The sequence below is a fragment of the Ammospiza caudacuta genome, chromosome 4 (genome assembly GCF_027887145.1).
Source record: "Ammospiza caudacuta isolate bAmmCau1 chromosome 4, bAmmCau1.pri, whole genome shotgun sequence".
Classification (NCBI taxonomy): Eukaryota; Metazoa; Chordata; class Aves; order Passeriformes; family Passerellidae; genus Ammospiza; species Ammospiza caudacuta.
This window is the reverse complement of record NC_080596.1, coordinates 61,617,771-61,640,509: the sequence shown is the minus strand read 5'-3', so window position 1 is coordinate 61,640,509 and position 22,739 is coordinate 61,617,771. Positions and strand designations below refer to the sequence as shown.

Genomic DNA, 22,739 nt, shown 5'->3' with positions numbered 1-22,739 from the left:
GAAAGACATCTTATCTTGGTCCCACTCAAGAATCGTCTGACATGACCAAAGTACAAGAGAAGAACGTTTAGAGCATGTTGTCCTTCCATATTTCCATTAACTACCAAATGACCATTACACCCCCAAGATAACACATGAAGCATCCAAAAGAAGTATCTCTGAACCCCAGGATTTGATCATCACAAAATGCTTTTTATGTTGGTTTTCATCTGCCTATGGGTATTTGCCAGCTGTTTTGCCTATAAAAAAGATGCCCCCCCCATGGGGAAAATAATTTCTACCTGAAAAAAATAGTCACATAAAAATTTCTCTCTAGAAAGCGCTTGCAGAATTTGTGAGCAGAAAGTTTTAGCTGTAATTAAAAGGGAAATCAATGCTATTCTCTCACAGCTGAGTAATACTGACAATTCAAATATTTAGTTTTAATCGCCGAAAGTGAAATCCCTGACAAGATTTCAAGTTGTGAAGTAAGGCACTTTTCCAGCCTCACTTTTTCTCAGCCATGAATCTCAGAAAGATTTTTTAAATGTCCACTTCCTGTAATTTTGGTAATTTTAGAGTATAATTATTTTTACATTTTTATGATGCCTTTGGGGTATCATTACAAATATTTTTTAAGCATTTAAACTTAGAAAAATAAAATTAAGTAATAGCTTCTCTTGAGGAGAGACTGTCAGTCCTGTTTTGAATAAACAATCCCTTTTAAAGGCAATCTAAGAGATTTATATCCGCTGTAACCATAGAAATTAATCTAGAGTTTAAACAAAATAGAGTAAAACATAATTTATTTAATGAAAATCAGAACAGTGCTATTGCAAATGAAAGTTGGGTTTCTGTTTTTTTAATTCAACAGACAGCTTTGTATGCAATTGTAAGATTTTACTTGATGGGCTACTTCTTACAACTCAATCATACTCATTTAACCAATTTGAACAAAGCATTCAGATATCTGAGTTTTAATTTCACTTGATATAAATGCCAATCACTAAAAAAAAAAAAGCTAAGGATTTTCAGATTTAAAAAGCTAAAATAAATCTATTAAACATCTTCAATGATGAAAGCAATCATGAGAAACAGCTTTGACATTGCAAGGCCAACAGGAACACAGCACAAAAAATTTTATGAGTTTCTCATATAAAAAGTTTGGGAGTAGCAGAGAAGAACAAAAATGCATAAACTGGAAAGCTTTTCTTATATCAGCATAGCTAAAAGATTGTTCAGAAATAGTGGTTCCTATAGACTAGGTATTTACAAGTTTGCCTGAAACATTCTAGCATGCTGACCCTCAACAACAATTGTGCTACATAAAGTAATTCAAGGTTAAACTAATTCAGGATTTATAGATCAGTTAAAAGAGCAACAGCATGTTTTGTATTTTGAAAAAGCAAGGAAAAGAACTAGAAGTTCACATGAGGAAACACTGATGTACTTTACAATGTAAAATCAAAACAAAAAACATAGCCCAAAATCTAGAAAAAAATTCACATCACAATAGACTGAAATAGTTTCCTGTGGGAACATCTGTCTTAGCCATGTAAAGTTGTGAAAAATACTGAAGTAAAAGCAGAAGGAAACTTTATCAAAAAAATACAGTTTAACAGGTAATTTCTCTAATTCTTGTATGTTTCACAGTATACTATTCTATGGCACTTGTGGTGGTTATATAACCTGTATGAAAGTCACCATGTAAGCCTTCCTTGACTATATCAATAGGAAATAATCAAATCATGTCTGGAAAGTAATGAAAAAAAGAATAAAGTTCAGCCTTATTTACAGCTAAACTGTGAACTCAATTATTCCATCTATTATACAATGACAAACACTTTACCAAACCAAGAGAAAGAAAATTAAGCTGCTTAAAAGTTTCTAGTAACTGTTCATAAGCCAGAGTACAAACTCTGAAAACCTCAAGAGATACGAGCTTCTGGTCTCCTTCTCTTAACTCAGTCTGTAGGAGAGCCTGATTTAGGAGACTCAGCCAAACCAAGGCTCACGTGGGCATGAAAAAGCTTGGCTTGGAATACAAATGCCAAAAGAGACTCATTGAAGTGAACTTTGCAAGACACCTCAAAATACAACAATCTGTTCCTGCCTCTGAGTTAACTGACCTGTGTCCTGTAACTGGCTACCATTCCCTGCAACATCTTACTAATTTCTGAAAGTGTTTTATCTATCTCTAGACAGTCTCAAATCCATAGGAACCCGTAACTTCACATAATAGGTGGCTTTTTGACAGTACACATCCACAGAAAACACACAGTGCATAAATAGGGAAAGAAACAGAAACAAAGAAAAGGAAACAAAAGGGCTGGCTGAAATAAAGTGAAATAGCCCCTGTACTGAGACATACCACCACTGTATACTGCTGCATTAAGTCTGAGGTTCCAACCAGAAGTCAACTCCAAAGGGTCTCCAAGAAGAGAGGGCTGTAAACTACAGCATTACCCTCATGGCTGCTCAGGAAAGGAACACGGTCTCCATTCTGAAATTCCTAAGTGCCCAGCCAGCTGTGAGACAATCTCAGGAAACAAGATGGTGGCAGAGACACTGACATGTATTTATTGACAGATTCCTGTTCACAAGGACTTAGCAGCGAGAGCTGCACTGGCTCCGAAGTACACGGAGATAAGATCACAGAAACCACCAGTGCAATGAAAAAGATTGAGCTTACTCTGTAAACTCTGATGAATCAGAAGAGCTTCAGAAGACAAAAATCTATTAAAATACTTACTCTGCAAAATGAATTTGAGTTCTTATTTTACTTGAAACTCTCCATTAGAGAGACTAAAACAGGGACTAGTTTCCCAGGTTGGGTTGCAGTAGCTGAATGCTACTACATTGTGTGGACAAGTAACAGAACAACTGGATAAAAAATACTTGTATTTCAGCAGACAAGCATAGGGAGAAATTGAAGTATCTCTTGTAAGATGGATACAGGTTTGTGTACAGTTTTCACTCAAGGTTAGGCTAAAATGCTATTGCAATTTGCCACAATGTTTCACAGCTCTTACATGAATTAGTGAATGGTCTCTCATGTCAAGGACAGAAATGATACTACATTTTCATTTCTATTTGGGTTACGAGCACCGGATTTAACAAATGTCACGCCACTGCTCCACAGCTCTGCTCTGCATTACAGATGAGTCAGTATTACTGAAATACATTTCATCAGTATTTCAGTAGTCTGCTCATGCACTGGCATGATCTTAGGAAGAGAGAAAGGTAAACATGAAGTACCACCCTGATGAGGACCCACCTCACTAGCAACTTTAAGATAAAAATGTTACGGCTATGAATCACAATTAGAACATGAAAACTTAATACTAGAAAGAGAATTTATCATACAGAGATTAGTCAAGATTAAGTGGTAAATGTCAAGCAGATATCTGACTGTATGAATAAATGCAACAGGAGCTGGTAAAGCTCATTGTGGCACAAGTGTAGAAAAATAAGAGAAACACTGAGAAGTGAAGGAAGGAAAGAATTGCAGATGGAAGGGGGAATAGAAACAAAAGCAGAAGGGTATGGTTTGAAGTAACAAGTGAAAAAACATGAGAAGTAAGGTACACCCAAGCTAAAGCAGAAAATATAATTACAGTGCAAATGAGAGACGGATATCAGAGACACGAGAGCCTAGCGTGTATTAGAAGATCAAGATCTTTATTTAGGATAATAAACCAAATCAAAAGCAAAAAAACCCAAACTCCACACTTAAAGGAGAAAGAAACAAACTCTCAAAGCAAATCTCCAAGGATGTAAAATATTGTTCTTGAAAGTGTTCAAAACAGCCTAAACAAAACACTTTATGCTACATATGTGCTAGCAAGGAGAGGGTTAACCTGACCTCATGTATTAATAACACGTTCTACTCCTTGGCACACCAGCATTAGAACCAGAGCATTCTAAAACTACAATTTTCCCCACAGAAACACAAAACAATTTCAAATGCCTGTAGCTCTAATGTCATACCAGTGGAAAAGCATATTGTTGAACAGAGTGTATAGCAGCAGTGTATACTTAAAGTCAGGATATCTAAACTAGTTTGAAGATATTTCTTCTTTTTTGTCCTGAATGTTCTTCAGTCCCCTACAGAGCAATTCAAATGTGGTTCCTGCATAAGCAACTCAAGTGTCTGTCTGACTACAGCATCAATAAGCATGGAAGAGACAAAAATGAGTAAGGATAGAAAAATAAAGGGAAGGAAAATAAACCCACGTCAAAGTAGAAAGTTTTACTCACACAACTTTGTTTAGTTCTATCTCATTGCACTATATCAAATGAGCTGTACTGTGACTTACGTAGTTTAATTAACACAACATAATTTTTCTTTTATTTAAAATAATTTGAGGACTTTCTACTTTCAAAAGTTTTTTAAAAGCATAACTTTAATGACTACAAGCATCTTTTTACTGCTTCATTAGTAGCCATTATTAATACTAATTAACATCACAAATGGAGTCAAGAAAAGGAAAAAGTCCAAAAAAACAATTGCTGGACAATGCAGGAAAAAATTACTGAATTCTTTTCAGTAAGAAAAAAAAAGAAAAACTACTTATAAAGATCAAGCTTCACATGGAAGGCACTCTGAATTCCTTCATCTTACACAACACATCAGACAGCAACAAGAGGAAAAAGCTTCCCTTCTACTGCAGAAAGTGAAACAACTGACTAGGTATTTGTGGGCAACGAAATTATCCTTCTTGTAGTTAACAGGTTCTTAGCACTTAAATAAACAAGGGTCAACTAATTCTGAAATGTAAAGAAAATCAGCCAAAAAATCAGAAAATAAATATAACAAAGGAATCAAATGGAGTGCAAATTAAGAATACCAACAATAAGAAATCAATGACACTAAAACTGTGAGAGATTTCAACAGAAACCTAACAAAATAAATACACAGAATCAGAAAGAAAAGCACACATCAAAAATGAAAGAGTTGGAAGGAACAAATGAAGGCAAAAGAAAGTTACTTCTTTTAAATAAGTGAAACAGGAGAAAATAGGGTGACTCCTGAAGAACCTCAATTTTTTTCCAGGGATTACTATAAAGTTAATATTCCCTTTAGATTTAAAAATGATCTCACAAGGCAAATTCAATGCATTTCCTTGAACAGAGGCAGCTAAGAGGTGCGTGCTCTCTGTGGGCGTGGGGCGCCTGCTCCGAGGCTCCTGGACAATCACAGGAGCTGACTCCAGCGATCCAGTTTGAAACCAGCCAACACACAACTAGCCACAAAGCACAAATGCTTTCACTTTTCTCTTTCCATTAAACTAAAAACACAATTGGTTTTTTAATACTGTTTTTAATCTTACACTACAAGTATAATGTACGCAATACATACAGCACAAAATCTATCGGGCAGTCTTCAGAATGCAACTGAAAATCAACAGCAGTCTCTTGCAACAGTCACAAAACAAAGTCCTTTCTCTAACGAGCAAAGAGATGCAACTGAACCAACCATTACTTGGGAAAAACACTTGATGTGGTCATGAAAAATCTTGAGACTACGAAATAGTCTTTTTTCCTGTTACACAAATTCTGTCTATTGCAGCCAGCATAATTCTTAAGCTACTGTTAGCAGCCTTAGAATTTGGGGTCAGGAGTGTCACTACCCCTTAAAATTAAAATTATCCAGATCCAAATAGACACAGTGCTAAATCTAGACTTCTCGTTTCAGGTAACCTGCAGGCTACAGGCTATAGCATCCTGGTCATAGCAGATTTTTCCTATGAAGCTGTAACATGGAATTATTAAAAATTCAGAAACTTACATCAACCATCCCTACTTTCCATTGCAGGCTGGTGGTACATTCTGTGGAAGCATAAATTTAAATAGAATTTCTAGGTGAATTTTATTTCTTATGGTCATAACAGAAAGAGGAAGAAAAGAGAGTGCTAGGGGACTTACTGGAAGCAGCTTATAGTCATATCTTCTATGATAAATCTACCAATAGAAATATGATTGTGAAACAGATGATGACATTTGCTATTAGCAACAGCTGAAAGGTCTTCTTGGCTCCTGATGTGGAGTTAAAGCAGAGAGAAATAAAGGACTTCCCATGCTTTTGTAAATCAGATTTTGATGAAGGACTGAAATTTTAAATTGGATTTCCTGACTTCTGAGTGCATGACAGTCCTTCCTTTTTGAGAGGGGAAAAAAACCAAAACAACAAACCAGACTGATATTATATACTACTACACTTCCTGATAATATACTACTACAAATTTTGCTTTAAGATTATGATTATTAATATGATTTTATACATTTCCATATTACCTCTTCATAACAGTATCATTCATCCAGAAAACTACTATACACTAAAAAACCAAACCAACCAACACCTCCCACCCAAAAAACCATGCCAAAACAGAAATATTAGAAAGCTTTTCCCATGCTTACAAAATATGGAGACAAAATGCATTCCATGCAATCTCTGGGGCTTCAGCTTTATGGTCAATGCAACATTCATTAGATCATTTTTTTCCTCAAGTGTTACAAGGAAAGCCAATTAAACATCAAAAGACTCCAGCTTGTCATGTCAAATTTACTACTTACTGGAACAGTGTGCCTTATTCATCAAATATGTGTTGACTTGGAAGTCACCATGAGCCACATTCTTAACTAATTACAGCAACTGCTACAAATACTGATTATTATTAAGAATAAGTAAGTTAAACTAAATGCACTAATTATCATAGGCTTCACTTGCCAAGAAACGCCATTCTGTCAAACGCACACTGCACAATTAAAAGTTAAAAATAAAGCATTTATTCTGTCCTTAATCATTGCTCCTCCACTGCTACCCAAGAGATAGGAAATGTTCTCCTGTAACAACCCCAGTGCACTGCACCAGGTTCCATGAACTACACAGCTTTGTTGTGAACAATGCCTGCCAAGAGAAGGCTGCTCAGAGCTGCCCTATGTGGAGTAACAGCACCTTGTTGGAAATATGGTCAGACAGTGAATGCAGCACAAGATTACTCTCATCAAGATGCATATTATATTATATTATATTATATATTATGTGGTTTGTTCTGCTTGTGGGATAATATTAAAAGTTGCCTAGGCTTCAACTTGGTGGTCAAATTGATAATTTACATGAACTGCTACAACTTGTAGCTGTGTATGTATTCTCTAACACTGCCTGTGGCTGAACAGATAGTTTACCTTCTTTAACTGAAATAAATTTTTAAAAATAGTTAAAAATTTAGTTTCAGCACAGTTTCTAATCTGTGTCAACTACTGGTAATATCATAGTTGGCATCCATATTTCTAAAAGAGCCAAAACTATCAAAGGCGGGTGTTTTGATCTGAATATTAAATATATGGATATGAGTACAGACATTAAATTACATAATTTTGTTCAGATTCTTTCATAATTTGATTGTGGCAATATTAAAGACTCAAAAGAGCTGTTAAATCCACTTTTTAAAAATTTAAAATTATTTATACAGTAAACATTTAGGACTTGGTGCCATTTCATTAACTTCACTGGAACACAAAATGTCACCATAAACACTAAGTCAACAATAAAAAACTTTCATGATCTAGCAACTAGGTAGCAAAATAAATCCTTTAAAAACTATCAAGCTACACTAAAAATAAAATTAGATATAAATTCAAGTTTTAGACTGTGGTCAATTGAGGTCTAGACAAAACCCTATGTTTGTTCACTGCCTAGTCTCCAGTCTGCTCCAAGTTTGAAAAGGTAATTGAACTCAGTCTATAATTACTGGATTAGATACAGATGGCTCTGTACATTTCAGGGGAGGAAAGAACTGTTTTGATTCATTTTATGATTGCCTGTAAGGTCAGACTTTTCAAAATGTACTTTCATCTGTTAAATAGTTTCTCAAAGTCCCAGGGGGACATCTTCAATAACTGATGTTTTAAGCAATTTGAGTCTATCAGATCCAGTCTTTGAATGTAATATGCTGTCCATTTTCTAGAATTATAAATGTGCATGTAGGTTAATTGCTACAACTCAGAGAGAGTTTCAAAACTACATTTTTTCAGAAAATTGCTAGTTTTACCCAACAACTGTTATGAATAAATATTTTCAGAATTATTTTGATTTAGGATACAGCATATCTTTGGAAATACAAATAATGACACAAATTAGAAATGTCCTTACTCATAATGCCTCCCCACTTGGGGAATGCTCTCTTAGGACCAAAGTGAACAATATTTGAATAGTCTCAACTAAATAAGTGCATTTATTGCAAAAAAAAAAAAAAAAAAAAAAAAAGAAATATGTCTTGATAAAAAACACTTAAAAACACTTGAGAAGACTTCTTTTTCCACAATCTCTTATTTGAGCCTTCATCCTCATTCTTAGTCAAGATAAAATGTGGAACAAACAATATGTAAGCATTGAAATTTCACTCAGCTAAGAATTTTTTGCAGTATTTTCTTCAATTAAATTAACCATAACTCTGCAGCCTGTTCCAGTACAACCAGGATTTCATCTTGCATCATTCAATGTCTTGCTCAGTTAACAGTTCAAACGCTCTGCAAAGAGAATTTAGCTCTGCTCTCAGTTAGGCACTCTCAGAGCTACTGTAATAGCAATTTAAAGCAGGAAACACACCATGCAATCAGAAGGCAACATAATAGTTCAGTTCATAGTCTTAAAAGAGGTAGGAAACAATTCCAAACTTATTATTCAAGAGTTTGAGTTTCTTTGTATTACAACAATCTTCTTCCTTATAAAATTCCAAGAAGAAAATATTTTTTTGTTAAAACATACATTTGTGCTTAAAATAACTATCTCACTGACAACAGCCTCAGTCAAACAAGTTATCTTGGCAGGATCTATATCTAGGCATACATCTACAGAGCTGTTCTGCCAGAGCCTTGGTATTCAAGCACTGGCAATAAGGATAATTGGAGCTATGTTAATATAATATCCTTTGTCTCTCAGTGGGCTAATGAACAAACATGTTATCCATGTAATTTCCATGATTAATATTTTATTCATATTATTTCAAAGTCGTCCACAAGAGGGACAACTGAAGGCAGACCCAACCACCACAAAGCCCCAGCAGAAAGACACATTCTAATAACTGAATTATCTGTGTGCCTGCTCAGACAGAAGAGCCTGTCCATCATCATCAGGCTGCACAGAATTCCCACCACAACTTACAAGTCTCACCGAAAAAAGAAACTTGTTCTGCTGCATTTTAAGAACTGATTGATACAAATCAGTTTGTTCAAAACATTTCAATCTATAAAATGCCTGCAAACAGACTATGGGTTTCTGCAGTGGTAGCTCTTCTTTAAATGTAAGAGCATCAGTAGCAACCACGTTATAAGCAAATAAAAGTAGTCCTTGAAATGAGCATGCAATTTCACTCAAAAGGTAAAATCCATTAATATTTGTATTATCTTCTTCCTCCACATCTCTAATGGATGTTTTGAATGTATTTCTTTAAAACTGAAATAATACTCATATACAGAATTTGCATGAGGTACATAATATGTCTTAAGTCTCAATCTTAAGAGCTATATAGAAAAGGCTTCTTCTCCTTCCTTGTAAGCAACAAAGTTTCCTTCAAAAAATACACATGCCTTATTTCCCTAAAAAATAAAACTGTACATATTTCAAGTGTATTGTGGAAATCCACATACTATTCCTGAAACTACTGTAATTTTTCAGACAATAAATTGTGAAGAAATGGTCAAGTAAGTGAAATAGCCAGGCCATAGCACCACATGTTCTGTATGCTGCAACACATCAGAAAATGAATAGAATATAAGAAGTTACACCAGGTCACATTTTAGACCAACTAATAAGCTCTTTGATATTTTTCCTTTTTCTTCTCCTTCACATTTTTACTATCTGTAATAAGTATTTGCTGTACAGTCTCTTACATCATGTTAAAATCCATAAGAAACTGTATCTGAGCTCTCCTAAGTATTTCCCATCTATACTTTAACAGATTCCACAATGAGCTAAAAATTTTGGGAACGGAAAGCAACATCATCAAGAAAAATAAAGTGTATTCTTACAAGCTAGTCTCAACTCATATTATGTTGTATAATTTTGTCTTTATACAATCATTAAAAAAAAAAAGATATCCTATTCACATATATTAAATGGAGTCAGTATGCAGACTACAGCGATGTGGCACTATTTAATCAACAATCACTTCATACTGATTCCTTCAGTTCTAAAAATAAATAAATAAATAAATAAATAAATAACCATCTTTGTACATCACTCATCCCCTGAAATCTGTGGAAAAGAAACCTGACAATTAAAAAAAAAAAAAAAACAAAACCAAAAAAAATTAAAAAGTGGTTGCTTACTTCACAGTAAGCAACAAACGTGTGTGGTAGATTCAGCATCCTGTGAAGTCAAATACAGCTATTTTACTTTAGAAATACTCTAGCATGATTTGTTTCCCATAAGTTCATTTATTATTAAAAATGAAGAGAGAACATTCATACATTTGCACAGTCCAAGGTTAGACTGATCAGAGTCACAGGTCACTGGAGCAGCAGTCTGGGATCTGGAACAGCAGTATCCAATTGCTTGCTTTGGTATGAAGCAATAAGGATATGTACATCCCATATGTCAAAGGAAATTCCAGAGCCATCTCTGTGCATTAACTGCTGCATCACTTGTACAGTACCATGTGTATTTTGAAATACATGCACTTGACTCAAGAGATTTCAAGTGATGCAGAATTTACCAAATCAAGGATCAGCTGAATCACACCTCAAATAATGCATCCTACTTGCAGCACTGCATCTTATTTTGCTGTTTAGAGCATTCATGAAGAAATAAGTCTTTTTTTTTTGACTTGTGATTGTGCATCATAACAAAATAAGGTTAAAGGATTTCTCACTGCAAGGTAATTTTTCAGACTTTAAATCATTCTTGTGGCTCTTTCTGTCAATAGAAAACCCCAAAACCCAACAAAGCAACATCCCACCACTACCACACTTCTGAAAAAGGTTGACATCAGAACTGGACACAACATTTTGCCATTTTAATAGTGCTATACACTTTCCCTTTAAGTGACCATTCCCTCCATGTTTCATTAAACTTACATCTTATAAAAACTTAAGTTCCATTATTTTGGTATTGGCTTCTATGTGCAATATTTACTAGGAGCCAAAACTGCCAAATTACTACCACAGCCACAACCAGAACCAATAAATGCCACCCTTACACATGCAAAGGTAATATCATGCCCAAGAAATACATACACGTATTTCATACATGCACATTTGCATATATGTAATAATTTTTCTATACAGTTGAATGAGGAATGCCTCATTTAATTTAATTTAAGCCTACACAAAGGAACACTTTCCCTTCAATATCACAGCAGAAACTGCAGCTTGCACCACACTGTCTAGCTGAATAGACCCAAAGAAAATAACATATAACAAAGATAACTGAAGAAAGAAGAATTTTGAATTAATCAAAAATTTGTAGCTGTCACTTGAAAACTAGTATGCAACAAGGTTCTGAAAGAAGAATATCCCAAGAACACACACATCTGTTTAATATTACAAGCCAACTGTCAACATCCTAAGTGAAGTTTTAATTTAATATTTTTTCTTTCTTGATGTTTTACCTTTAGTCAATGCCTTGTGAGACTATCAGCTTTCTATAAGAAACTGTTAAATATAAAGAAATGTTATTGTAGCATGTTTATAAAATCATAGTTCGAGAACTTTATATTTTTGTAAGGCCTGACCACAACTTAATTATCTGCAGGACATTCCAAGCTCACTATTGCAAGCTCCAGTTCCCAAGCAATTTTAAACAATATCTACTGTACAGGACATACAGCACTGCAAATACCACAACATGGTAGTGTTTCAAGAAGTCACCATTAGACATGGCTTTTATTTTCAATAAATATGTTTCTCTACTAATCATTAAATAGTTTTCATCACCACTACATGTTTGCCTTTCACGCCTGCTTGCTATCAGTGTTTACTTTAATATAAGAGAACAAGTCATAAAAAAAGGCAGATACCATGTATAACATGCTGTATGTTACACACAGAGTGTCCTAAGGGCAGAATGTTCTTCTACAGCTCACACAATGTTTTCCTTCTTTTCCAGGAAAGAATTAGAGTAAAAGCAGGAAACAAAACTTGTTAAATTGGAGATGGGGGAAAAGTGAGCTCACCCAAAAAGTCTCAAAGGAAGGCTGGAAATTTTTAAGAAAAAGAAATCTCAGAAGTCCTGGGAATTCAAATTTGTTTTTTAAAACATCCAAATCATCTGAAAATAGTCAAGAAAAAAAATCCATCACACAATTACATCCAGATTTTACCCATCAGTCTGAAAACCAGCAGATGACACAAGACTTTTGTAACTCAGAACTCCATGAATCTGTTTTCCTCTCCAAAACACCAAACACCTTGGTTTCAACCCATAACTGACAAACTCCTGTTTTTCCTACCCTTTTAATCAACTCTCCCCTTCTCTGGAGGCTGCTGCCACAGAGCCAGGGAGGAGCCCCCAGGGCACTCATGGGGGGCTCCCTTCACACCTCCTCTTCTACCTGACATGCCTCAGGTGTGTATTTTATTCCAGAAATCCCCACAAGTCCTGCAGCAAAACTATTTCTGGTCTTCTAAATAAAGTGATATTTTCACCTTGACTAAACAGTGGAGGCCTTAGGGTTTTCTTCCATAAGAAAAATTTAAAAATGTATGGAATGACCTTATTAAAATTATAGTTATTCTAGTTAGAATATTAGAATAATACTTCATATTAGAGGTCAAATAAATTTAGGAGTAAAACCAAGACCCCTTCTCTTATTTTCCATCATTAATCAACATAACATTTGAGAGCTTTTGGATATCCCCACAGAACCTCCACCAACATTCAGTTGAAACCCACTTCACTCTTCCTACACAGATGAAAAATTGGAGAGGTGGGAAACAGCAGTCAGTTGCATCTACAGAAATTTCTATACAGAATGAAATATTCAATTTAGAACTGGTGAGATTACTTCCATATTCAAAACTGTTTAAAAGTCCATAAAAAAAATATCCGGTGTGAAATAACAAGCAATCCATTAATAGTGGAAAAACAAAGAGTGAAAGAAAGTTGGATTACATTTAATTGTACCTGGTTTTTATTTTGTTTGCTTTTCAAATGCTGGACAATACCTGCAGTAATGGAATAGATGCACGTTTGAGTCAATGCAGCACATGCACTTTTCTACAGGTCTCACCAGCCTCCATCGAAAGAGAAGGCAGAGTCAGAATGAAAGGGTAAAAAGGGACAACAAACACCTGATCACTATAAAATGTAATTTTTTGCCAGACAGAAAGTTTTGACAAACCACCCTGAAGCCAGGAAACTTGCCTTTTCAAAAAAGTATCCATCATTTAACATTCTATGCAATTATACCACAGTGTAATATTTTAACACTAAAGAACATTTTCCTCGAATTACTGGAAATTATTCATACCTCCAATTTTCACCCCTTAATTGCTCTCACTGCCAAAGCTATCATGCCAGGTTTTAATATTTGCCAGTCTGAAAAATATTTTCAAGTACAATGGACTGAAGTTTCAAAGACAGAGCATATAATTACATAACCTTTCACTGAAAAATTGTATCCTTTTATCTGTGGTGAAACACACAAAAACTTAATCGACTCATTACCAAAAAATCACAAGCTATCAGCTCAGTATTACAGCAATAACTAAACCTGATGACCAAAATGAGTCTCAATTAGCAAAAACACAAGTGTGAGTACTACTCATTGAAAGCAATGATATGTAACCAATTTTTGTGAGAAGTTCAAACACCTTTATGTTTTGAAATAGCTGTTCTCTGAGATTAAACTTTTTTTGTGAAGCACAATTTGCATCCTAAATAAAAATATCTCCTCATTTTATTAATATTTCAATATGCTTCAGAGTTTAAACCAATTAACATATGTGATGATTCAGAATTTGTTTGATAATTGATAAGGAGAAAACTCCTTAGTCCAGACTCGATTTAGCAAAAGATAACAAAAGAAATTACTTTTCCAGTGTCCAAGAACATCATCTCTACCTAAGTGAAGAAGCAGGATGCAGCATGCACAGAAAGAACTGCAGGATACTGGAAGTGTCACAGCCAAGACCTTCTCTGGGCTGCTATCCACCAAACTTGTCCTATTTTCAAAAAAGAAGAGGAGGAGAATAATCAGACACATTAAAGTTACCAACTTCCAGGGAAATTAGCTTTATTTTGGCCTCAGTATTAATAGCTGGAAAAATAAACCTCACAGTGGCATCACTTAACAAATCACACCAATATTCTTTTGTGTTTGCTTATTTTTATGTTCATTTCTGTCCCAAACAAGAGGCTACATTTCAACACAAATAAATATAGACCCCAAGGCTTCTAGCAATGGCAGTGCATCAAGGTACTCAAAATAATGAGCTGTTCTTGCTCCAAAGTCTTTGATAAAGAACTCAGTAAAACAGCAAAAAGTATAAATGCATCAGGTAAATTCAGTAACCTGAAAATATTAAGTTCCAGCTTTTTTCTCCCTTCTTCCCTTCCTCTCTTCCCTACTTAGATGAACTATATCACAACCTCATAATTTCCTGATATTCCTTCTTCTCTCATATTTCTACCTCTAATATTAGACTGTATCTTTTACAACCTCAATCATTCCATTTTCTTCCAGCTATGCCTGCACACTTTCTGTTGTCTCTCTTTTCCACTGTATCTCTCCAGCTTTTCAGACACCTCAAGGCCCACCACCTTGCCCCTAGCCCATCTTTCTCCTGCAGAGGTTATGCTAATGTAAATTATGTTTAAGAAAAGAAGGAGGCTACCCATGATAAACCTCAGCTTTCTTCCACTTCCACAAATGTTATCCTTATTTGTGGCAGGATGAAAAAGCAAGAGCTTGGAAAAGGTGTCAGCTTAAGAGAACACCACAATCAGGAAAGAGTTCATGGTTACCAGCTGCAGGATACAACAATTCCTCCAACTCCAAGCCAGGAAAGCGCCTCCCACAAGCAGCCTGGAAGGAGGTGAGGTGAGGTGAGGACAAAGGCAACATCCTCAAAATGGGAACTGCAGTGTTTTAGACTCCTCAGCACCACATGAGGTCCAGTTAGTCAAAACAAAATTGACAGGCAACTAAGGAAAGTTGTTTCCTGAGCCAACTTTCAATCCTGCTGTTCTGTTAAATTCAAAAAATAATTCCCATGGAGTTAAGAATGTAGTTTAAAACAAACAAACAAAGCAGGGGGAAACAATGAGAGACATTTGCACAGACATTTCCCAAAATGCAGGAGTTCATAACTTTTCCCCAAGGCCAGCCAATACCCTCCTCACTATTTTTGAAGTGACTTTTGCTAAAACCAGAAGCATCACATGGGGAACATTAGTGATTTGGCATTTAGTCCTAATGTACTGAACAAGGTCAGCATTTCATTCTTCTCCCAGTTTGTAGGGTTTTTTTCCCAATCTTTATTTTGCTATTTCCTTTACCAGCTTTTTTTATGTTTCTCATCTACTAATTAAAATTATTGTCTTTCCCTTCCGTCTCTCAGACTAAATTTCTCTAACAAGGATGAAGGAAATGAGAAGTAAAACCAATAAATGCTCATAATAAAAAACTAACATTAACTGTAATTTGCACAAGGGAAGAGATAAATCTGAGATATTAGGCAGCAGTATGCTGTAACTCCCTATTTGAAAAAGTACAATTTCAAATTATACTTTCTGCCTACAACATGGGGGAGGGAAACCCATGTGCATGTAAATAAGTACAAAATGCAACATCATCGGTGAACTTTGGGGGAAAGAGCAACTGTTCATTAACTGTTCATGAGAGAAGAAGGAATTAATCCTAATGACCTCAGCAATGGGCCCAATTTAATAGAACTTAACTCTCATTAAAAGTCAAGTGAACTGAAATCACTCACTGTCCAAAATTTGGCACGGTCATTCATTTCTAATAAAGACTCTAATTTGGCTACACCACAAACAGTATATATTTCCCCTGCATTCAAATATTCTCTCATGGGAGTTATTCTTATGCAATCAGCAGAGTTTAAAAAAATCTTATTAAACAGGCTTATTAAATCAGGTTATAATTTTTTAGTTGGAGTATAAAACCAAAACCATTAAAGCACACAACTTCAGCAATTTTTGGCCATTTCCTTCATAGCACTGGTAAGTATCAGCTATCCAATTACAACAGAAACAGCTCACTACATGACCATACAGTCTCTGGTGCTCTGCCTGTGTTAGCCCACAATGCTAAATTCACTCTTGGATATGGAAGTTTTAGGATTAAGTCCCTTTCAGTTCTGTTTCAGACCTGGAGAATACATGTCCCATCTCGTAAAGGTTAATACAGCAAACTGACTATTTCATTACTTTGGATATTCCACAGTTTTTTTAAAAGTTCATATATAACCTGACTTGTTCTGGAATCACCAACCTGAACTTGACTCAGAACCAGCATCATAATAATTACAATATATGCCAATAAAATATTTAATATTTGGCTTTTTTATTTTTCTATACCTTTCATTTTTAGAACAGGGATGGTGTTACTCCCAGGACCAGTACATTGGTACCTGCCACTCACTGAAGTTATGATCTATCTGAAACCAGTAGGCAGTGGAAAAGCCTGTGGACCTCCCAGTCTGAAAATCAACTTTTCCCTTATCATATTAGAATTGTATTAAGCACAAGGAATCCTCTGAAATCTAGATCTCTAGATTTGATCTACTAATATTTTTCAATCTTTCTATTTGTAAACACCTAGATATTTTCCAGTGAGTGTCTTGTCTTTCCCTACTAGCACTGTGTACATTACACTATTTCAGTGGCTCAATTTTATTCTTGGTGCCTCTTCAAACAATCCTGAACACTCTGACAGGCATCAGAAAGTACATATATTTAGAAACACTCCCTTTTATTTGTCCTGTGTCAGCAATGACATCATGCTATTCAAGGTGGTCCTCTATAGTCAGCTGGGGGGCCAGCTCCTGGTTTGGGCATTCCCCATGCCTTTTTTAGGCTTTATTTAATGCAGTGACAGTGGCAATGAATAAACTGTAACTTCACACACAAACACTCCTACCTTCTTCTGTCCTAGGAGAATGCTCTAAATACCAGTCTGTACAAAGATGTGCAGGAGTATCTCAAATCTGGCACCAAGGACAAAAAAACAGCTCTCCATTTCTTCTAATAGCACTGCTATTGTAAGTTATCCCATAGGCTGCACTCCAAACAATGAAATAAGTTGGACTCTCACAGGTACACATGAATAGCTGTTTTACATATAAAAATAAAAAATAAAATAAAATAAAATAATTAAGTCACCACTGCCCTATGTGTAGCCAAAGCAATGTACTACAGAAGTCAAGGCCTTGAAATTAAAAGGTTTGCTTAAAATTTATATTCAATGTCATTTGTTCTGGCTTTCACAAGAACTAGTTTTGGAGACAAGTTTTATGTGGGGATTTTTCCTCCTCATTACACATTTGTACAGAGCAGCTGAACATAATTTTTGTGTGAGTATTGGCCTATTGTACCATGCTTTTTTTGAAGAATCAGTTAATCATCCTACAGAATCCATACACAGAACTTATATGAATAACAGATGTTGAAGCCTCATGAATCTGGCATCCTTATGTGTTCAACAGTTTCAAACATGGATATTTGATCATTTTGAAATTTTGCACTTAAAGATTTAGAAGCATTTAACCTTTCAAATTTTCCATTCTCAAGGATATTTATTCACATATGCCTGATATTGTTTTTGAATAATTTGTGTTCCAACTCTTCAGTTTTTAGCTTTTCACAAAACCTTAAATAAGATGATTTCCCAAAGCAAAACAGATTTTATTCAAGACTGCAATTAAATCCACCATGAAATCCAGCTTGATCATTCATTTATATTTATTTCTGTTTATTGGCTGTATCAGCCTTGATTCCATTTCTCCAACACAAATTGAACAGTCAGCAATCACAAAAAGTTCTTGTTCCTTCTATATTTTCAAATATCTAAGAAGTATATTTGACAGAGGATATTCCTAATTGCTCTCATGTGCCATAAAAAAGTAAAAGGGAAGGCCTTTAGGAGTCACATTTCCTAATACTGTCCTAAATAAAACAGCAGCTCAAATGCCAAAGACTTTGCAAAACTGACAATCTTTTAAAACATCCAAAACAACAGACTGAAGGCATTGTAAAGCTGTGAACCAGTGCCACATAAACTGGAGCTCTGAACTGCTTATGTTTGTCACTGAGCACTTACTGTGAGCCCATTTTTTTTACTTAAATATTTCTGCTCAAATCTTTAAAATTCTTCAATCACTTAGCTTAATCCCAAACCTGACACCATACCAAGGAACAAATGCCTTGGATTTGTGTGGCAAGGTTTTGGTATTAAGATTTTGGTTTATTTCTTATTATCCTCCTCTGATTTGACTGGTAATAAATTAAACTCATTTTCCCCAACTCAAGTTGGTCTTGCCCATGACCCAGGTGCTGAGAGATCACTCCCTGTCCTTACCTCGACCCATGGACCTTTCATTCTATTTCCTCTCTCCAGCCCAGATGAGGAGGGCAGTGACAGAGCAGCTTTGGTGGGTACCTGGCATCCAGGCAGCATCAAACAACTACATAAGCCTACATAAAAGTATGAAGAAATGCAAACTATATTAACCCTGGATACTGCATTTCAAATGTCACCATAAAGTCTAAGAGAAAGAAAATGTTTTGCTTTCATTCACTAAAAAGCACTAACATACACATAATGAATTCTAAGCCTTCTATACATTGCAAGTAATGGAAAGTCTGTCACTGGAACTGTAGCTTTCCTGTAGCTACAGGGTCCTGTTGATCCTTAACAATAATTTCTTACCTGGTCCTAGACATTATGCAGATGGTGAAGAGACTGAGAGGTGTCAAAAATTTTCACCATAAAAAAACATAAGTCACATTACATATCAGACAGCCCAATGGTTGTACAATGGCAGCTGACAGACCAAAAAAAAACCCAAACCTAATAAACAGTGATGGGTCAATGCCAGGGCAAAGTAAATCCTTTCAACAGCTCAGAGCCATAACAGCCATCTTTGATTTATATGAATTGAACAATTTTATCACAGTTTAATAACATCACCAACAACACCAGTCTCTGCAACTAACTTTACCATGGTTATAGATGAACTCCTAACATCATTGTGTTAAGAACTTAGCCTCAAATACAAACACCTTCATCAGCTCTCCAGGGACTGCAGCAACACAGTATACCTGAGCATAAAATAGCCAGGTTCAAAAAAATATAAACTAATACAGAATGTTGAAATATTTACTTGTGAGTAACACAAAACATCAAGAGCACACATCTCTAAACCAGCTTCCCCACACAATATTGATTCAAGTCAAAACTCTTATATTCTACATTCTCTGTGCCTCCCTCAATCCACCTAAAAAAATCATGTTAAGTTTCAGAATGTAAAATAGGAATTTATAACTTTATCTCCCAGGCACAATGAACCTCTACATAAATACAGAAGCTGTGTAGGATTCTGGTTACAATATTGTAGGATTATTGGTTACAATTACTGGTTACAATTTGTTACAGCTTCTCCTCCAAACACTGAGCACCTTCAATCTTCCCTCCTAAGCATCACTTAGAGACTGTATACAAAGAAGTCAAAACCCAAAGAGGTTTCCACAGTCCTTGGATGCTACAGCAAAAGTCACAGTCCTTCAGGGGCAGAAAGGAGAACGAGAACATTCAATGTATGATAATTATTTCACTCAATATAGTTCAGCAAAGTGCTCAAACACCTAAATTATGTGATACAAAACCTCTGTGGGATGGGCTAGAGAGATCTCTGATCCTACAGCTGAGTGCCTGCCCAGTGCCACATTCCAGCTGTGCTGCAGCTGTGAGCAACTGGCTGCTCCTCCTGGAGCTTGGAGCACAAGCAGCACCTGCACAGCTCCACCTGCAAGATGCTGGGCAAGCCCACACAGAATAGAATGTTGAAAGGAGTCGTTCTTTATGCAGACTCTATTATTTCACTACTTCCACATTTCCATGTCAGGTGGAGAACTTGCACTAAGCACTTTGGGCTTCTCTAGTTTGGAGAAAAGAAGGCTGAGTGGCAATCTCATTGCTCTACATTGCCTGAGGAGAGGACATGAAGAAGGAAGTGGCAATCTTTTCCCTCTGGTATCCAGGGTCAGGATGACTGGGAATGGTTCAAAGCTGTGCCAGGGGAGGCTTAGACTGGACATTAGGAAGCATTTTATAATGAGCAGGTGGTAAAACATCAGAAGAGGCTTCCCAGGGAGGTGGCTGGTGCCCCAAGGCTGTCAGTGTTCAAGGAGCATTCGGACAATTCCCTTAATTACTCGCTTTAACTTTTGCTCAGCCCTGAAGGGGTCAGGCAGTTGGAGCAGATGATGGTTGTAGGTCCTTCCAAACTGAAATATTCTATTCTGCAACCAAGTAAGGCATAAAGAAAGTGGTGACTAAGTGTAGCTTATTCAGGGTCTTTACTATTAGAGAGTTTGACACATACATGATTAAACTGAACTGTATTTGGCTGAAACAAACACATAAAATCATCATTTATTTTACTATAAATCTTAATTCTTCTAGCTGCAGTTTCAATGTTTTATTCACACATTAAAATGATGTTCTGTGGTCTGGTGGGCTGTTGGCTCACTATCACAAAGGTACAGGACTTAGAGAGGAAAGCCAGCCCACCTTGCTCCTTCTCACTGACCAGCTGTCAACAGGCACCACGTGTTCACACAGCAACACACTGCAGCTTTTGCTTCTTCTCCAAAGTCACGTTTATATAAGCACCATTAATTAAATCATTGTCCCACTCAGACAGTTCAGCTCATCCCCCTTGGCACTAGCTGTTTACTTCACCTGATGCTCTTACAAATTAAATAAGACATCCTTCTCCACACCTTTGTCCTTCTTTCTGTTGTCTGGACAGTGCACTGAGGAAACTCAGAAAGGGTGAGGAGTTCAGAGAAAAAACTGGGATCATCAGGAAACAGCAGCTGTGAACAGGGGTGAGCCAAAGAACCAGGGCAGAAAAAAATGGCATGGCTATAGCATGCTATCACTGCACAGAACCACAGCAGGGCAAGGAGAAGATGGAGGTCAGGGTAGGCTTGAGTATGAATACAACTTTAAAAAACAAAACCAAACTTGGGAATAGGCAAAAGCAAAGAAGCCCTGGTAGCAGGAAGGTAAGAGGGAGCAAAGACTAGAAGGGAGGAGGAGGTTGGCATGAACCTAGTCTGAGACTGTAAATACTTTGAAATACAGACACAGAAACTGAGCAGGAGGAATAAAAATGAAGACAGAGAAAATACTAATGGCAATGGGACAAAAGGCTTGTTCAGAGGGAACAAACAAATCTGTGGCTATAAGAGTGTCTAGAATGGAACATAAAACCTCATATTTCCTTGTGCTTCCTCTGCTACTATAAAACACTTGTGCATTTCTCATTTAGTCCCAAACTTGCAAATCCATTCTGTAAGTCTGTCTCCTCACAGTTCCTTAGTTTTTCAACATGCAGTCCAGTGCTTTATCAAAGACATGTTATTCAAACCCTGCCTTTGACTAAGAATGGAGGAAAAGAATATGCAGCAAAATTGTCTTTACAGAACGACTATGGACTGAGGACTGCTGTTAATGCCGATCATCTTTCACCTCTTTTACTCCTTAACTTTTCAGTGTTTGTCTTTGCAAGTCTTAAAACTTTCCGACGACCTTTGTACATGTAATCTGCCTAGCGCTGGCACTTAGGTGCCACCCCGTGTGAGAGCGGAAGCCAGCACGCCAAAGGCAGTAAAGGGAGCAGCGCTGCAGACGCAGACGAACCCGTGTGCCATGGCAGCTGTGTTACGTGGCAGCCGGCAGGAGGAATCAACCGTGCTCAGCCCGCAGGCACGGCCGGAGGGGCGGCGGATCCGCACGGACACAGCCGCAGCCCCGGCGGGAGGGGCCGCGCCGCGGGGAACGCGGGCGACAGGCGGGCTCGGAGCCGGCCCAGCAGCGCCGGGCCCCGGCTCTCACGGCGCGCTCCCAGCCCACAGCCGTGTGTGGGAAAGTGCCGCCCCGCCGCTCTTTGCGGGCGACTCCGGGGCCCGCTCGCTCTCCCCCGGGAGCGCCGGACGCTCCGAGGCGGCGGTGAGGGCCGGGCTGCCCGCCCGGGAGGAGCCGCTGCCGGCGGCCCCGGCCGCCCCTCGCCCTCTCCCCGGCGCCGCACTCACCACCTCCCGCGCCCTGCTGGTGAAGTCGCTTTTGGAGCGGGCGGTGCCCCGCTTGAGCAGCTCGTCCCTGGCGCTGTCCCCCGCCGCCGCCACCCCCAGCGCCTTGTTGCGTGTCTTCACGGTCTTCACGCTGGCCTTGAAGAGCAGAGTGATGTCCACCGCCATGGCGGCCGCCGGTGCCGCCGCGCGCCCTTCCCCGCGCAACGCGGCCCCGCGCGGCGCGTTCCGCCTGAGGGGCGGGGAGGCCGCGGCGGCGCGGGAGCGGCTCCGGCCGCGCCAGGCCCGGGACAGCAGCGCCCTGGGAGGGACGGGAGGGACCGGAGCCGTGTCCCGGCACAGCCTGCCGTGTAACCAGCGCTGTACGGAAAATAGAACGTGTACGGTGTAACGATCCCCCTCCAGGGCGTCCTGCGAGGTGTAGCCGAGCAGTGCTGGTGCAAGGCAGGTTAATTAGAGCTGATTAATACATATT

The 22,739-nt window shown here is 37.7% G+C and overlaps 1 protein-coding gene across 2 annotated transcripts in view; it reads right to left on the bottom strand.

Annotated features, from left to right (window-relative positions):
- Positions 1-22,463, bottom strand: part of STX18 (syntaxin 18) — a 58,891-nt gene extending 36,428 nt beyond the window's left edge. Inside the window, exon 1 of one of the 2 annotated variants that reach the window (XM_058802928.1) lies at positions 22,268-22,463. In XM_058802928.1, the coding sequence (XP_058658911.1) occupies positions 22,268-22,432 (165 nt within the window). In that variant the 5' untranslated portion in view covers positions 22,433-22,463. Of the gene's footprint in view, positions 1-14,014; positions 14,136-22,267 lie in introns of those variants that run through there. The other variant, XM_058802930.1, reaches the window with a different exon arrangement.
- Positions 22,464-22,739: the final 276 nt, after the last annotated feature.